Source organism: Hippoglossus hippoglossus, chromosome 8 (genome assembly GCF_009819705.1).
Source record: "Hippoglossus hippoglossus isolate fHipHip1 chromosome 8, fHipHip1.pri, whole genome shotgun sequence".
Taxonomy (NCBI): domain Eukaryota; kingdom Metazoa; phylum Chordata; class Actinopteri; order Pleuronectiformes; family Pleuronectidae; genus Hippoglossus; species Hippoglossus hippoglossus.
In genome coordinates this window covers 18,182,501-18,197,696 of record NC_047158.1, presented here as the reverse complement: position 1 = coordinate 18,197,696, position 15,196 = coordinate 18,182,501, and the positions used below count along the sequence as shown (strand labels likewise).

The following is a 15,196-nucleotide window of genomic DNA, read 5'->3' as shown; positions in this document are numbered from 1 at the left end:
CAGTTTCAGTTCACGGTCTCATTTTGGCCACAACATCCTCATCGCGTCAGACAAATCACTGAATGTGTACGAGGTATTATAAAAAAACTTCCATCACATTTAATATACACTTTGCTTCACGTAAAAGAAAAAAATACCACGAATATTTCGTATTCCAAGGAAAACTACACATCAGTCAAAATACTCAGCGAACGAGGCATCAAGTCAGTATCCATGGCGACAGCTAATATTTCCTACTTATGGAACAGCGTGGGTGAGAATGTTCCATTATAGTTCACCTGCTTATTTATTCTCCACCTCCCTTAAAGTGGAGAGCCCTCCACCACAGTGAGTGTTCCTTTCTGCAGAGTGAAGTGCGAGTGGGGAGGAACCAGTTGTTGGTTTTTTTAGAGAGACTTTTCCAGTCTGCTGCCTCATTCCTACAGTGTTCCAGCCCCCACCCCCCCCCCCCCCCCCCCCCCCCTGGTCTGCTTCTCTCTCTGTTTTCCTCCTGGATGCTGACTCTCCGCTTGCTTTTGCATCTGTAGCGTACGAACTGTTGACATATGATCTATAAACGCTGACTTGATTGTCTGAAGCCTGCACATTGCCAGCACAGAGAGTAATGTTGTTAATGTCCAGGCCCCTGAAGGATTCTGTCGATGGACCTCGTTGAGAGACATTCAGCAGAAACAGAAGTTGTATATCACACTGGAAATATATGTGAGATGCTGGCTAGTCAAAATAAAAAAAAGTCCCCGGCGAGGAAATACGAAGCTGCTGCTGCTCTCTCTCTGATCAGCGTTCAGCGACATTAACTCTGGTACAATTTGCACCATTACATCAAAAACAGAAAGGTCCAAGGTTTTCTTAATTATGTTTTTCGGCTTAATGAGGTTGTGAACCTTGAAGATGTGTTTTTTTTTCTTTCCACATGACTAAACTGATGTCTGATGTTCTTTCTCTGTATTAGTGGTTCTATACATGTTTATCCATTTATGTGTTTATCTTATTTGGTAGATCGTAAATGTTTGTCACATATCTATAATTTTGCGTGTTAGATTGAATCAAAAGGCAATAGATAGGTTATTATCATTTATTCATAGTAATAAGAATCATTATTATGATTATAGCATAAAGTTGGTTTATCAAAGTTTTTGTAAAATGTTCAGGATTTACTTTATACGATTTTATGATTAAACCTGACATCTGCAAAGAAGAGGAATTTAATTTCTTCATCTAAGAGTTTCAGAGCTGGTGGATTGTACTGCTCCAATTTATAGGCACTTATATGTCAACCAACATTATCCTGAGGCTACATCTACACACGTCCCTTTTCTCTCCACCCTCTCAGTGTAACTGACAGGTCACACTGAGCGCCACACCCCAAGGGCTCCACTTGGATAAGTTGCAATTTCTGTATTTTAACTTAAGGCAGAAGACGACTGTGACTCTCTGTGACAACTCAGCACAGATGAAAGAGACAAGAGAAGAAACGAAGAGTAGAGGGCAGAGGAAAGAAAGAAAGTTTATGTTTGAATGAAGTGGGGCTGAGCATGTTGGAAGGTTTCATATGTGCACGCTGCAGGCACTGCTGGTCACCATGTGGACAACTGCTAAGTCAAGCAGGGTTCATGGTGGACTTGTTTTCTATTTGAGGGCAAATTAAAATGTATGGCAACATCTAAGTGTTCCCCTGATGTAGTCTGTGTTTTCCAGTCATCTAAACTCAAGGAAAACCATCTCGAATCTGATCCTACACTCCGCTAACTTATTCCTCCCACGACTCAAATGCAAAGAGAATTTCCTAGGGACCATCATTCCAGCCCCGGACGGACATGAGGAAGTGTCCTTACGTTTTTACATCCTCTCCCAGGAAGCAGCGGTTGCGCAGAAGTCCCGCCCACAGCTGGACTCCCACAATGCCGAAGATGAAAAAGACAAAGAAGCAGAGGAGGAGGACGTTTCCTAACATGGGCAGAGTGTCCAGCAGCAGCGTCACCAGGATCCGCATACCTACATAGAGGGAGACACAGAATAAAGATGCAATCAGCAATTATTAGTTTGATGAATTCTTCCATCCCACATGCACAACACGCGTGTGCGAAGTTCACATGTTTAATGTATGTGCTCCTTTACTAACCCTCTGATCGGTCCACACCCTGACAGCCTCTATTGATCTCAGGAGATTGGAAACCCACAACTTCCCGCCCACAGCCAATATAATTACAACTGATGACAATACTGAAACTGACAGTTTGACATTATTTCTCCCTCTGGGATTTGAACTCGCAGCTTTCCTGTGGCCACGGTTATCTAACCACGTGCGTTCAGCATCCATCTCCAGTTGTCAGATGTGTTTAGCGTCAGCAGAGTCAGGGATCCAGTCCCCGAGGTCCTCACAATGTGTTCTGTCCCCGTTCACATGTATCACATGTATCATCATTCCAGGGAAGCAGTGTCAGAGCTAATAAGTAGAATTAAAAGAACGTAATTCATTTCTAAATGAACAACCCTGCACATAAATATGTTGTGATTACAATCACTGGGAGTGTTTCTTCATTTTGTGTTGACATTTATCTTCTAATTCCAGAAGTCGCTGTCTGTTTTTGGTTCACATATCTCAAGAACTTTTCAATTCTCCGTTTCACACTTGGCATGTGTATTGTTTAGGGCCCAAAGAAACTCAGTGTAAAATTTGGAACCATTTGGATATGCAATATGTTCAATATGAATAAAAAATCAACAATCAGGCGACCGGCGCTGTGTAGCAGCGGCGGCTGAGGCTCATTAACATAACTGACGTTGTCGATCATGATAACAACTTTGAATAAACAGGGAAAAGCTCTTTGTGCAGCAGCGGTGGTTGCGGCGGCTTCACGGTTCTGCACACCGAGCCACACAACCCGTCTCTACCTGCCACTGACAATGTTATTGAATATAATTAATAATTTAGAATCAAAAAGAAAACAAGAGAAAATGCTGAAAGGAACACTTTGACGATGTGGAGGCCTCCTCTTGGTCCTGAGAGTCCTGGTGGTTTTACTCTGTGAAGCACGTACCCACTGGGAGAGAATGACTCACCAGTACTTAGTGTGTATCCATGTGTACTCATTAGCCACAAAGATTGTGTCGGGGACATTTCTTCTACACGGTGGCAAAGCAGGAAATCTCCTGGGATGGTTTTTTTTTCGCTTTAGTCTTCACGATTACAAAATAAAGAAGAAAGCTCTTAATCCATCCATCGTTCATCAATCCATTCATCCTCCCTTAATGAGTCACTGTTCCCAGCTCACACTGCAGATCGAAAGTTCTACGTTTCAGCCTGAGAGATGTGACAGCCGAGCAGGTAAGTGTCAATTCATCAAGACGGAGCTCTGATGAGATGCAGTCGTTGCCTCGAGGTGGAGCAGAAACCAGGAAATCGTTGTCAGACACAGGGAGTGTGTTCATAAAGGTAAAGTGATTCTCTGATCACCAGTATCTCTCATATGTTCTGTGTGTTTTCCTAACGAGATGGTTTAGTTATTGGCCTGTTTTACATCTGCCAACTGGTGATTCTCTTTTGCTATTTACCGTTTCTCACAAATTAAAAGATACGCTGCACAGAACATCAGTATGGGAATGGCAGACCACGTCCTTCCAAGGAGACGGACCCTGAATTAGTTCACAGCTTATCTTGTTGAAGTTGTTGCACCTTGATAAAGTAAATTCTCAGGTCACCGGCGTTACAGCCGACAGTCATGTGGAAAAAAGAAAAACTCCATCCAAGCTACTTGTACAGTTAGAAAGTACAAACGTATGACAACGTACGTGGTGGGACAGAAAAGTGTCTGTCAGTTGGCGGACGTTCTGCAGAACCCCCCCCTTGCAATACACAGCCTTCTGAACCTGAAATAAACACGGAGTGCTGCTCGGAGTATCCAGGCTACAGCAGGAAAACACATTTAACATCTGTCTCACAAATATTTCCCATCCACTTAGGCACAAAGACAAACAGACAGGGCAGAGTGATCGCAGGATGGCTCGAGACAAACAGAGATGCTAAGTAGGGGGGGAAAAACTGTAAAATGGCTATTAGACTGGCGATTAGTCTGGCGGGTGTGCAACCTCTAACACTCAATCCCTCATCACTATTTCTATGGAGAACACAGAGCAGAAGAAGAAGAGGGAGGAAACGATGGAGGAGGTGAGCCAGTAGCTGTTTGTGTACTTGCGAGTATTCGAGTGTCAGAGCTTTGGGGTGTGTTTGTGCTCGTCTGTATCTACGCTGACCTCGAGTTCCCAGCCCCAGGTAACACCTCCCATTGTCATCCTCATTGCAATTCTCTCCCTCCTCTTCCTCCCCCCTCTGCCTCCCTGTGTCAGAGCCTTCAGGGAGCAACTGAAAACTTGTTAGTTGTTTTTTTAAGTTGTTCTTCACCTTGTACAGGGCCGTAACGGCTGTTTCTCAGGGCTGCAATATGGTTAATGTTAATTCTCTTTTGTGCTCACAGAGATATAACGTTGAGTGTGTGTGTGTGTGTGTGTGTGTGTGTGTGTGTGTGTGTGTGTGTGTGTGTGTGTGTGTGTGTGTGTGTGTGTGTGTGTGTGTCTGTGCGAGAGACTTTTTGTGGTGACGGCTTGAGAGAAACAGACAACCTGTCATGCTTTATGATCCTGTTTGGGTTATCTGCAGCGCCCAAAGCACCAACGACCCACAGACACACACACACACACACACACACACACACACACACACACACACACACACACACACACACACACACACACACACACACACACAGAGCCACAGCTACAGCCAGACATCTATCACCCTGACAACATATACCAAGTCAATGTAGTAAAAATACTCCAAGGCGTTCTCCAATGAGGTACTAGAAGATGCTGGTGCTTTATGAACATTTAAATCCTTAAAATGCCCATCATGTTGACATCAGACGAAATCTGTGCAGTTTACAACAAGACGCTCCGTCCATACAGCTGTGAGAGGTGTACAGCGTTGCAAAAATGACTATATCACTACTGTCAGAGTCTGAAAACCAGCTTGGCCGCTTGCCTAATGTATGCTGGTTAATAATCTTGCACGTTGTTATGACACCGTTGTCTGGTGACCCTCTTTAGCTGTAGATTCATGGCCACTTCTGTCACGGAGCTTTTAGTAAAATGACAAACTATGTGCAAGTTCTCCCTCTGCACTGGAACAACACAACCTCTGGAAGGGAGATTAAAGCCAACGTCGGTCAAGTTACCGTTAAGTGGCGAGAATACACAAAGCAGAATGAGTTTAACACGTAGATTTCACTTTGCACAACGCAATGCAAAATTGACAATAGGTGGCAGTGCAAATAATTTACTTGCAGGAACTCACAGTTGTTTTACTTTGGGGGCAAATAACATTTTTGTGTGGAATACCGTTGAAACTAAAATATAATATATTAAGTCTCATAATCCCCAGTTACCATAAGATAGCAATGGGTAATTGAATGTTAAATGTGCACCAGATCAATGTTAATAGTTGACAAAAGAAAGTAAATTAAAAAGTCTTATTACCTTGTTGTATGATATTTTCAACACGACAATATTGTAAAAATAAAATAATGCTCCACTCTTAATTGTTAATTTTATATAATCTTTGTCACATAACTCAATAATTCCTTGTCCTTCCATGAGGTGTCCACAGACCAGTATAGAGACACTCTGGTATGCTGGGCTGCTTCTGAAGATCTTGATATTTGACCCCCTTCTACCAATGAGGAAGAGCAGCTCTGGATGTCAGCAGGGAACGTGATCTTCCTCCTCGGATACAGTTGAAGATGTGGCAGGTTTTGGATCACTGACGATCCAGAGCTGCTCTTCCTCATCAGGAGAAGACGAGTCAAACTTAAAACCATCAGAAGCAGTCCATGCAGTCACATGGTTTTACGAAGTGGTCAGAATAAAACATTTGAGGACCACAAACAAACAAAACAGAAACGATCTCAGGAAAATAAAGTGGGTTTGCACATGCTCTTCACTGATCAGGTTGCATTAAGAAAATCAAATACTGCACAATGGACTTACTTGGAACTCTGTTGATCGCCCGCAGTGGCCTGAGCACTCGGACGGTACGGATGGCTGACAGACTGGCGTTGTGACCATCCACAGAGTACTCCATCACCCTGAAGTCACAGGAAGTCAGAGATTTTATTATTTGCACGCACAAGTGTAATGCACTCCTGTGTGTGTGTGTGTGTGTGTGCACGTGTGATTATTCGTTTGCTTCCATGCTCGTCTGTTTCATTCCTGTTCATCATCAGGGTAACAGGGAGAAATGAAATGGTTTATTTATGCTAAGCAGACGACCATAATCTCGCTGCAGATGACTTGTGGGAGTGAGTCAACAAAGCAATGTGGGAGATACGAACCCTGCCATGACAATGACGAAGTCAAGCTGGTTCCACTTGTCACCAAGGTAACAATTGGGGCCGAAGATTCCCAGGGCCACCATCTTGATGACCATTTCCACAGCAAAGAAAGCGAAGATGCAGTCGTCCAACACCTGGTCACACGCGATGGGGAAAAAACAAACACAGTCAGAATTCATGTGCAATCAGAGAAAGTTAACTTCCTGCCAACAGAGAATGTTCCCGTCGTTTTCTAGTTTCCTCATCGACGCAGTCACATTATGAAAGAAACTGTGCGAGTGCAAGTGGAGGTTGTCTGAGAGCGTTCTTGTCTCCATTAGTTAGTTTCATCCCAGCAGGGAATAGCTCTGGTTATGGCTGTGTCTCCATTAATTAGACATCTACCACGGCAAAGAAGAACATCTGTATTTGAATATAATGAGCACATGTACGTGAGCCGAGAACCAACAAGACTCTACAAAAAAGAGCATCTGGAATCAAATGAGAAAACCAAGACAATATTACCATAAATCTAACAACTGGACTTTATTATCTTATTTTTCTCCCAGTCAATTCACATGAAACTAAAACTGAATGTGAAATCCTCCCTTGATATAAAGGAAACATTTAACTTATTATTAGACCTTATTATAATCTGTGTACATATTTGTACACGGCGCTGAAATTAGAAAGGACTTGTTTAACACTTGTGAGAACACACAGGCTCAGAGGCTCTGGACTTTCTCCATAGTTTCTCCTGCCAGCCCTGTAATAAAAACTCTGGATAATGTATTTTCAAACTAAAAGAAAACACATATCAAACAATACAAAATACAAATAGAAAATAAATACAAAAAGTGAAAAAGAAAATGTAAAATAGACGGAAAAGACACAGACGAAGATTTCAACTTGGAATTCGAGAGCTTTCGGTGATACCGACAGTGGAGACGTGTTGTAAACACATCTCCGGCATGCTGTGCCACCCTTCGCCCCTGAACGCTTCAGAGACTTCAGTGTTGTAAACACATCTGAACGGAGAATCTCCTGCTGCGCTCCACATATGTAAAGGCAAACTCCAGAGACAGTCTGGACCCCACTGTGCAGACGTTCTCTGGAGTTCCTGTCTGACTCTTAAAGATGAATAAGTAATAAAAACATACATTTAAATGATCAAACCAGATCTAAAAATGTCCAATATGGGACCTTCATGAACTATTATAGGTATATTCTAGATATACTTGGTTTATATGAAGCATTTGGATACTGAAAGAGACATTTCTAGATCCCGTGTATCCTGCTGCATTACTGTGACCAGACCTATCCCACACTATGAGAGGTAAGAACATGTCCCAATGGAGGGAGCACTGACCTTGAGGGTGCGGCACCACTCTAACTGGCAGGAGACATCTTCACAGGGCTGGAACATCCCCAGAGTCACACAGTTGAGCAGGATCACCAGCATGGACACGTGCTCGAACCACGTGCACGAGGGAGTTAAGGTAGAAACGTACATGGATGTGATTTCAAACCAGCAACGACACAAGAGAAGAGGTTTACTTACTTGACCCAAAGGAAGCAAAGCGAATAAGAAAAAGCTTAATGTAAACGGTTTAATCCTGGGTGACATTCAATGAGCAGCGTGATCAGGTGCGAGGTGTCGTCCACGAGGGAGGCAGCGATAATCTGAGCTCCAGGACTCAAAAGACTCAAATATGATGTTCAATCCAAGACACACAGAGACAAAGACATATTCAAGACACTTTTGACTATGAGAGGAACCTGAAGTACCTGGAGAACATCCACACAGACATGGGGGGGGGACATGCAAACCACTGTTTATACAACTAAACTAGAATCAAAGTTTCCGACAAATAATGTGAGCAAACAAAAGCCAAAGAAACACACTGGCTTCGGATGTTGACAGGAAGTTTTGTTTCAGCCTAATGTGCTTAATGGGTCAAGTAATGACCAAGTGGGCCCTGGCTGCTCGTCTGAATTACAGGCCTCTCTACAATTTCACAAATAAACATTTTTGTAATGGATTTTAATGGCTCCATGTCTACTGAGTATCCTGCTGTAGTGTTTGCTAATACAGATTAATGACAGAAGTGCATCCTCAAGAAACGAGGCTGGAGTATCACAACGACGGATGGGGATTCGGAAATCCTACATGTTTGTGGCCATTAGTTGAAAGACAGGAAAAGAGAAACAGAAAGCATCTTCGTAAGTGAAGATGAAGTCTGAACATAATTTCCACAGCATATAAAAGCACTTTATTTTATCCATTTTGGATGACGTTTATTTTATTCTTTCTTTCCTTTAATTCAGTTTCTAACGCGCTCACGAGTGGATGGAGTCCTGTGGCCTCGTTGGTGCCTCACTGCATGAACATGGAGAGATAATGAAACGCCATTAATCAAACCAGGCTATAGACACTTAAGTAAAGTGATAACATATATAAAATATTACACAATATTAATATCAGTAAATTCAAGAGAAAAGGAGAGAGGATGAGGGATAAGACGAACAACAGCAGGAATGAAATAACGTCTCCTCGACTAAAAAGGAACTGATGCTGCTTTTTCTGTTGCACTTTGGCTTCTGTCCCTGACACACACACGCGCGCGCGCGCGCGCGCACACAGTACTGAAGTCTCCAGAGGAAAGTGGTGTTCTAATTAGAAAAGGAGGTAAAGCAGAAAACAAATGGTGACCATTGACTTCTACATTATTCATGCAGAGAGACGTACATATAGACTCACAAAACCAACACACAATATGCAGATTACATTCAGTTGCATTCACACACACACAATTGGAAATTACTCCTGTAATCAGGGGCCAGCACAGAAGTTTGTATCAGCGGAAAAGTTTGAACTAAAACTTTTTTTTCCTGAACCGACTGTGACCTGCTCCAGCTTGAATTCACCTGGCGGCAACAAACGCAGATTTTCACGAGTGCTGATTTCTAATTGATCCGTTCAACAGGACTGATGTAAGTGGAATACATCCAGTTTATCACATCCCCTTTGTCCTAACCCCCATTTTCTGAACAAAAATCCCCGACAGCCTCTGCTCTTCTCCCTCCAACACATCATTTGTATGCGGCGGCAGACCTGACAGAGGATTTCCTGAGCCCTGGCTGCCACGACTCACCTATGTCAAACCGGCTAATTAACCAAACATGACAAATGGGACAAATGTGCAATGGACTCTGACCAAATGCCACATGTTTTTATTCCCCCCGCTGACAAAGGATTTCCTCTGTCCACTGTGAGGGAAGTTAGTGAGTCAACGGAAATATGAGATATCTGGATCAATTAAGCTCTAACTGTATATTTATAAGCAGATATTGTCGATCCAGGGCTGCAGCACTCATCCAAGCACAAAACTAACACCGAATCTCACATACTTGCACAACTTATTCAACATTTATCTCCCGTTTCTCACAATCTGATGAGATCGTATCGTGTATTGAGGGGAAACTGGGCTGTCTCTTGGGGAACACATATTATCTCAGACAGTGCACCGAGCTCCCATTGCACTGGTATGCAACAGCTGGATTTTTAAGAAGCAATTACACTGTGGGAGGCAGAAAGAATGTGAACCCTGCGGATTGTCCTCTGGAGACACAGAAACCAGGGGCATCTTTGTCAGTGCAGTTCAGAAGACGTGTTCACACGGGGAGACATTAGGGCTGTTGTTTGTTTTCTACCTATCCAGTCGACAAATGCGCTAGAGGTGTGTTTAGTCACTTCATCTGTGTAAAACATGTATTACGATGCCCTCAGGGGAGTAAGCAATAAAACACTGTGTTAAGTTATAATGCTTTGTTGTGAGTATTAATACAAAGACAAAAACACATTTTCAATCACGAGGAAAATGCCTTGAGCCAGTGTGTCGCTGTACATGCTTCAAACAGACACACACACACACACACACACACACACACACACACACACACACACACACACACACTGACGCACAAGCGCTGTAAGGTCGACCCTTCCTTCACAGATGAAAGATGCAGTAATCTGCAGCAGCATTAAAATGAGAGATTTGAATATTCAGAGGATCTTGTTGCTCCCTGCGTCCCTGCTTTCTCTAATTCCTCTTTAATCTCCACAGTCAACACCTCCTGAGCCCCCTTCTGTCTTCAGCTCACACACACACACACAGACACACACACGCACGCACACAAACAAACACACACACACGGATGTAGGCATGCATACACACAAGTGTTTATGTGTAAGTCGTAGAAGTCAATCCAGGCTTTCTCTGCAAATGGAGCTCAGCGTACACACACTGATTCTCAGTTAACAGAAAACGATCCCAATGTTTTTTTAAATTTTGTTTGGCTTCTTCCTCACGCGCACACACACACACACACACACACACACACACACACACACACACACACACACACACACACACACACACACACACACACACACACACAAGCACAAATGGTGAGGTAATGCTGCTATAGGCAAGATCAAGTGTACAGCGGTCTGTTTTCGTCCCCCCCGCAGTGACAAATCCAGGCCTGCCCAGAACGCTCCTGGCCTCACTTGTTAAGGTCAATTTATGCCTCAGCACTTTGAGCAATCAAACTAGGTCTGTGTCGTGTCACACTGGTTTTCATAAGTCCAGCACTGGGAGTTTAATATGAACATTTATCACCAATTTTTACAATAGAATCCCAAAAATCCCCTCCCACAGTAAAGCTGTAATACTGTGTTAACTCTGTACCAATGGGTCGTGATGTAAAAAAAACAGGGTGTGGTCCAGCGTGTTCATCAACATGACCTTGGTTCCGTGGCTCCATCCCCCAAACACTACTGCGCAGACTCTGGCTCCAAATGCACAAGATGGCAGCGCTTGTATCTTGAATATTTTGCCTTCATTCTGGTTAGTGAAGTGCAGACGCGTATCTTTATATTATTTACTTTTGACTGATCGTGTTCCTTAACTGAGTACAGATCTAGAAACACAACGAAACATCACTGTGTTGACTCCTTAGAAACATTAAGATTTCCTATGACAGTCACTATATATTTATCCTGGAAAACCTTAATTGTGAAGCAGTTGCTGGAAGTTCAGACTGATTTGTCACAGATTTAAGCGAATGGCTGCCAAATCTACACCACGGGAGTTAGACACTTCATCTATAATTCCTCTTTTGCTAGAATTAAACCACCAGGGGGCTGAAATTACTTTTTTACAGACTTGTTCAATGGTTCTCACTGTCTCTTACCTCCTCCAGTAAAACCACAGCAATCTTTAGTTGGCACCATATCCCATGGTGTACAGGTCTACTGTGCACCAACTATAAACTGTATGCATTCATGATAGTGTCACTGGAGAGATAAACCACAGTATAGAGGATGAAAAGACAGATATGAAGCATCTATTACATCCATGTATTCCTGTATAGTGGTTAATGAATGGCTCTATGTTTATCTTCATCGTCTGCTGTGTGAATACGGAACAACACAATCCTTCCAAGGTAAACAACACAAGAAACACTACAATGCATTTTTGAGAGCCTGTGAAATTCTTACCACACTCTGTCATAGCAAAGTCTCGCACCTACAGCGAATGTGATAACACTTACACACCGAGTCACTAAGTGAACATACACACAATTACTAATGCATCCTACTTGTACACACGTGTGTACTTAGGGTGCAGGATAGTTCGCAGGTTGTGTTTTTTTTCCCACAATCGAACATGAAAGAAACAGCAGCACTGCACGTTTACATGATGAAAAGAGCTTTGTGTTCTCTCTCTCTCTCTCACACACACACACACACACACACACACACACACACACACACACACACACACACACACACACACACACACACATATATATAGACACACATGGCCAATGATGTAAGACAACAATTCCCCTACACAACCCATTAGGCGCACACGAACGCACACAAGCATGAATACACTGGAGAGATCTCGCGGCACACAGAGAATCAAGCCCACTCCAGATGAGCTGTCGAAGTCAGCGTCAGTGTGAGAGGTGGCTGCAGAGAGCACAGAGGGGGGGCAGGAGGGTGCAGTAAACAGCGGAGGAGCGAGGATTACTCAGTGCAAACTAACTCACTTAAGACTGCATTAGCTCTTTGTGTCCCTCCTTCCTCCTCTTTCCTTCATCCCTGCTCCTCTCTCCTGCCTGTGAGGAGTCTCCATCAGTCCATATGTGTTAAAGAGGAGCTAAAGTCTCACAAGCAGAACTTATCCATATCTGCTGCTCGGCTTAGCTCTCTCTGCTCTGCGATAAGCCACGAGTTTAACTCGACTCGTCTGATTACAGATCTCAAACTTCCCTTTTGCTTCAGCACGTTGTTTTCTTTCTCCTTTCTGACCGCGTGTTCACACAGGTTTGATTTCCTCAAAGGACTCGGCGTGACGCCCGGGTTTGATTCGATTGGGATCCCTGTGCAGTGTTTCCATCTATTCCTTCACTTTGTCCCAGCCACCATCTTCCTCCAGGAAATCTCGCATTTAAAAAAAACGCCTGAAGCTCACTGGCTGTCACTCTCTCGCGTCGGATGAAGTTTCTCATCCGAGCACATAAATTTATGTCTGTTTGGCTTTGTTTGCCTCATTCCGCTGAATGTGGACCGAGAGGAGAGGGGATTAGTGTGGGAGGTTCTGATCGGTGACCGGTTGCAGCACTCAGGGGAAATCTGTGCATCCATTCACACAAATGTGGAGATACTGAGGAAGAAGCGTCCTTTGGTGCAAAGGAATTCTTAAAGTGCTGTGGGGGTAATGAAGTTTTTTTTTCTCCACACTCCCCTTAACACCCTTCTCCTGACTCCCTTATCCCACGTTTCCTTGACTCTCACCTTCACCCTTTCCCTCTCTCCTTCCCCCCCTCTGCCACGCTCAATCTCTCCTCTTAGCCTTTCCCCTCTGTCTCTTTATATCAGCAGCCCCCCCGTGCTCTTCCTTCCACCCTCTTCTCGCAATCCATTTCTCTGCAGACACGTCCTCGTTTTTCATGCTCCAGTCCATCCCTCTTTCATTAGAGGAGAGCAAACTCAATCCCATCAGATGTAATAACCTAATCACATTCTCTAAGCGGCGTGTTTCGGCGGTGGGAGCGAGTGGACGTATTTGTGTTGCTTGTTATGATGAGCAGAACACTTTGGGCTACCGCGTCCTTTGTCCGTTTCCGTATCTGCTTTGTATAATATTACTTTGCACCAGCTGGTACCGTAAAGCCTGACTGACAATGTGATACATTCTCTCAAATACTGCACAGAAGTCATGAGTAGGGGGGGGAACGGTGGAATTTGGCTGTTTGTAGCACAGGATTTAAAACCGCAGAGACCAGGGTTCATGCCCCGCTTGTTAGCTTTAGGCGACTTAGACGCTTGGTTAAGTTTATGGAAAGAGTGGGATTTCTTTGGTTTATTTACTAGAAGGGTAACAATTCAGAAACCAAGACCGAAAGCACAACATCCATAATCCTGTCCTGCGATACCCCGACCTGCTGCGGGTTCCTCTCGATAGGAAGCAGGGAGGAATCTCTGTCCTACGCCAAACACACGATGATCTTGTGATCGTCATGTACACAAGACATCTGTGTGGAAAATGTTCACCCACTTAAAGAAGGAAACTCAGAGGCCTTTAGGCTGATAGTGTATTTTTATGAGTGACTCACACCTGAGGCGTAAGTAATGTACAGTATACAAAGCGGTGGAGTTGAATTAAGTAAGTGTGCAGTGTTTCTCATCTCACTGTGACTCACCATTGAGATCCATATGTATTTTTACATGCATGTATATAAAGATATGTTCAACATTTATTGATAAACAGTGTTCAAATGTGTTCAATAGAAAGTCTTCCTCGATAAGTTGATCAAAAACATTGTTTCCTGCAAAACAACATTGCTAAAGCACAGTAGTTATGTATGAGCGTGACTTTTAAGTAATAAAATGATGCTCAATGTGTTTTAAAACTGCCAAACTTGTGGATAAATTACTTATTATACCATCATTGTATATTTATTTTACCATACAACACTCTAATAAACCTCACAAAGTGGAGGGGTCCCTCCCCCAGAACAGAGAGGTGTAATAACTACAATGTGTTCAGAATATAAGCTGCAATAATAATGGTAAAAATCACATTACATTACTGAGGCTTTTATCCAAAGCGACTTCCACTTAATGCATTCAACTTATATGGGGGGGGCATTCAGGGTTCAGCTTCTGGCCCAAGGACATTCTGCATGGGTTGTGATTTGAGCCGCTGACCTTCTGGTTAGAGGACGACCATTCTCTTAATATATTATATCATATAACATAAATATATCTTTGATTCGGTGCATCAATATCTTTATCTGCCAGTAGCTCAAATGTTGTTTGTATTTGTCGTGTCATCCACAGAAGCACTTGCCGACACTGTTCAAACACTTTTCTGTGATTTGTTGGTGCGGAAACCTCAGAGGAGCTCTGACCAACCAGCAGCTCCGATGGTCCTGTTGGATTCAGAGCTTCTCCAGCTGCTGGCATCACCGCACAGACCCTCACAGGCTGTTAGTTCCTCTTTGCTTCACTCCTCCAGTTACTGTTAATGAGCTCTGTTGCCCCTCAGCTGTCTTCTCCTCCTGTTTAACCACATATCGCTCGTCTCAAAACTATTTTCCATGAATCGCCACTGACCAAAACCTGCTCTTCCTTCCCCAGGTCGTGTTTCTCCTGACCAGCCTCTCTTGCCTCCTCTCGCTCCTCCGTCCTTTCTCCATCTTCGCTTCTACTCCTCCTCTACGCCTCCTAGCGCCGTGTCTCACTCTGTCCA

General features: G+C 43.6%; 1 protein-coding gene across 4 annotated transcripts in view; it reads right to left on the bottom strand.

Annotated features, from left to right (window-relative positions):
* cacna1ha (calcium channel, voltage-dependent, T type, alpha 1H subunit a) overlaps window positions 1-15,196 on the bottom strand; it is a 97,249-nt gene that overhangs the window by 42,336 nt on the left and 39,717 nt on the right. For all 4 annotated transcript variants that reach the window (XM_034594000.1, XM_034594003.1, XM_034594004.1 and 1 more), the window contains 4 exons: window positions 7,735-7,846; window positions 6,387-6,520; window positions 6,043-6,140; window positions 1,836-1,995 (listed from right to left, as the gene is read on the bottom strand). In XM_034594000.1, the coding sequence (XP_034449891.1) occupies window positions 1,836-1,995; window positions 6,043-6,140; window positions 6,387-6,520; window positions 7,735-7,846 (504 nt within the window). The remainder of the gene's footprint in view (window positions 1-1,835; window positions 1,996-6,042; window positions 6,141-6,386; window positions 6,521-7,734; window positions 7,847-15,196) is intronic.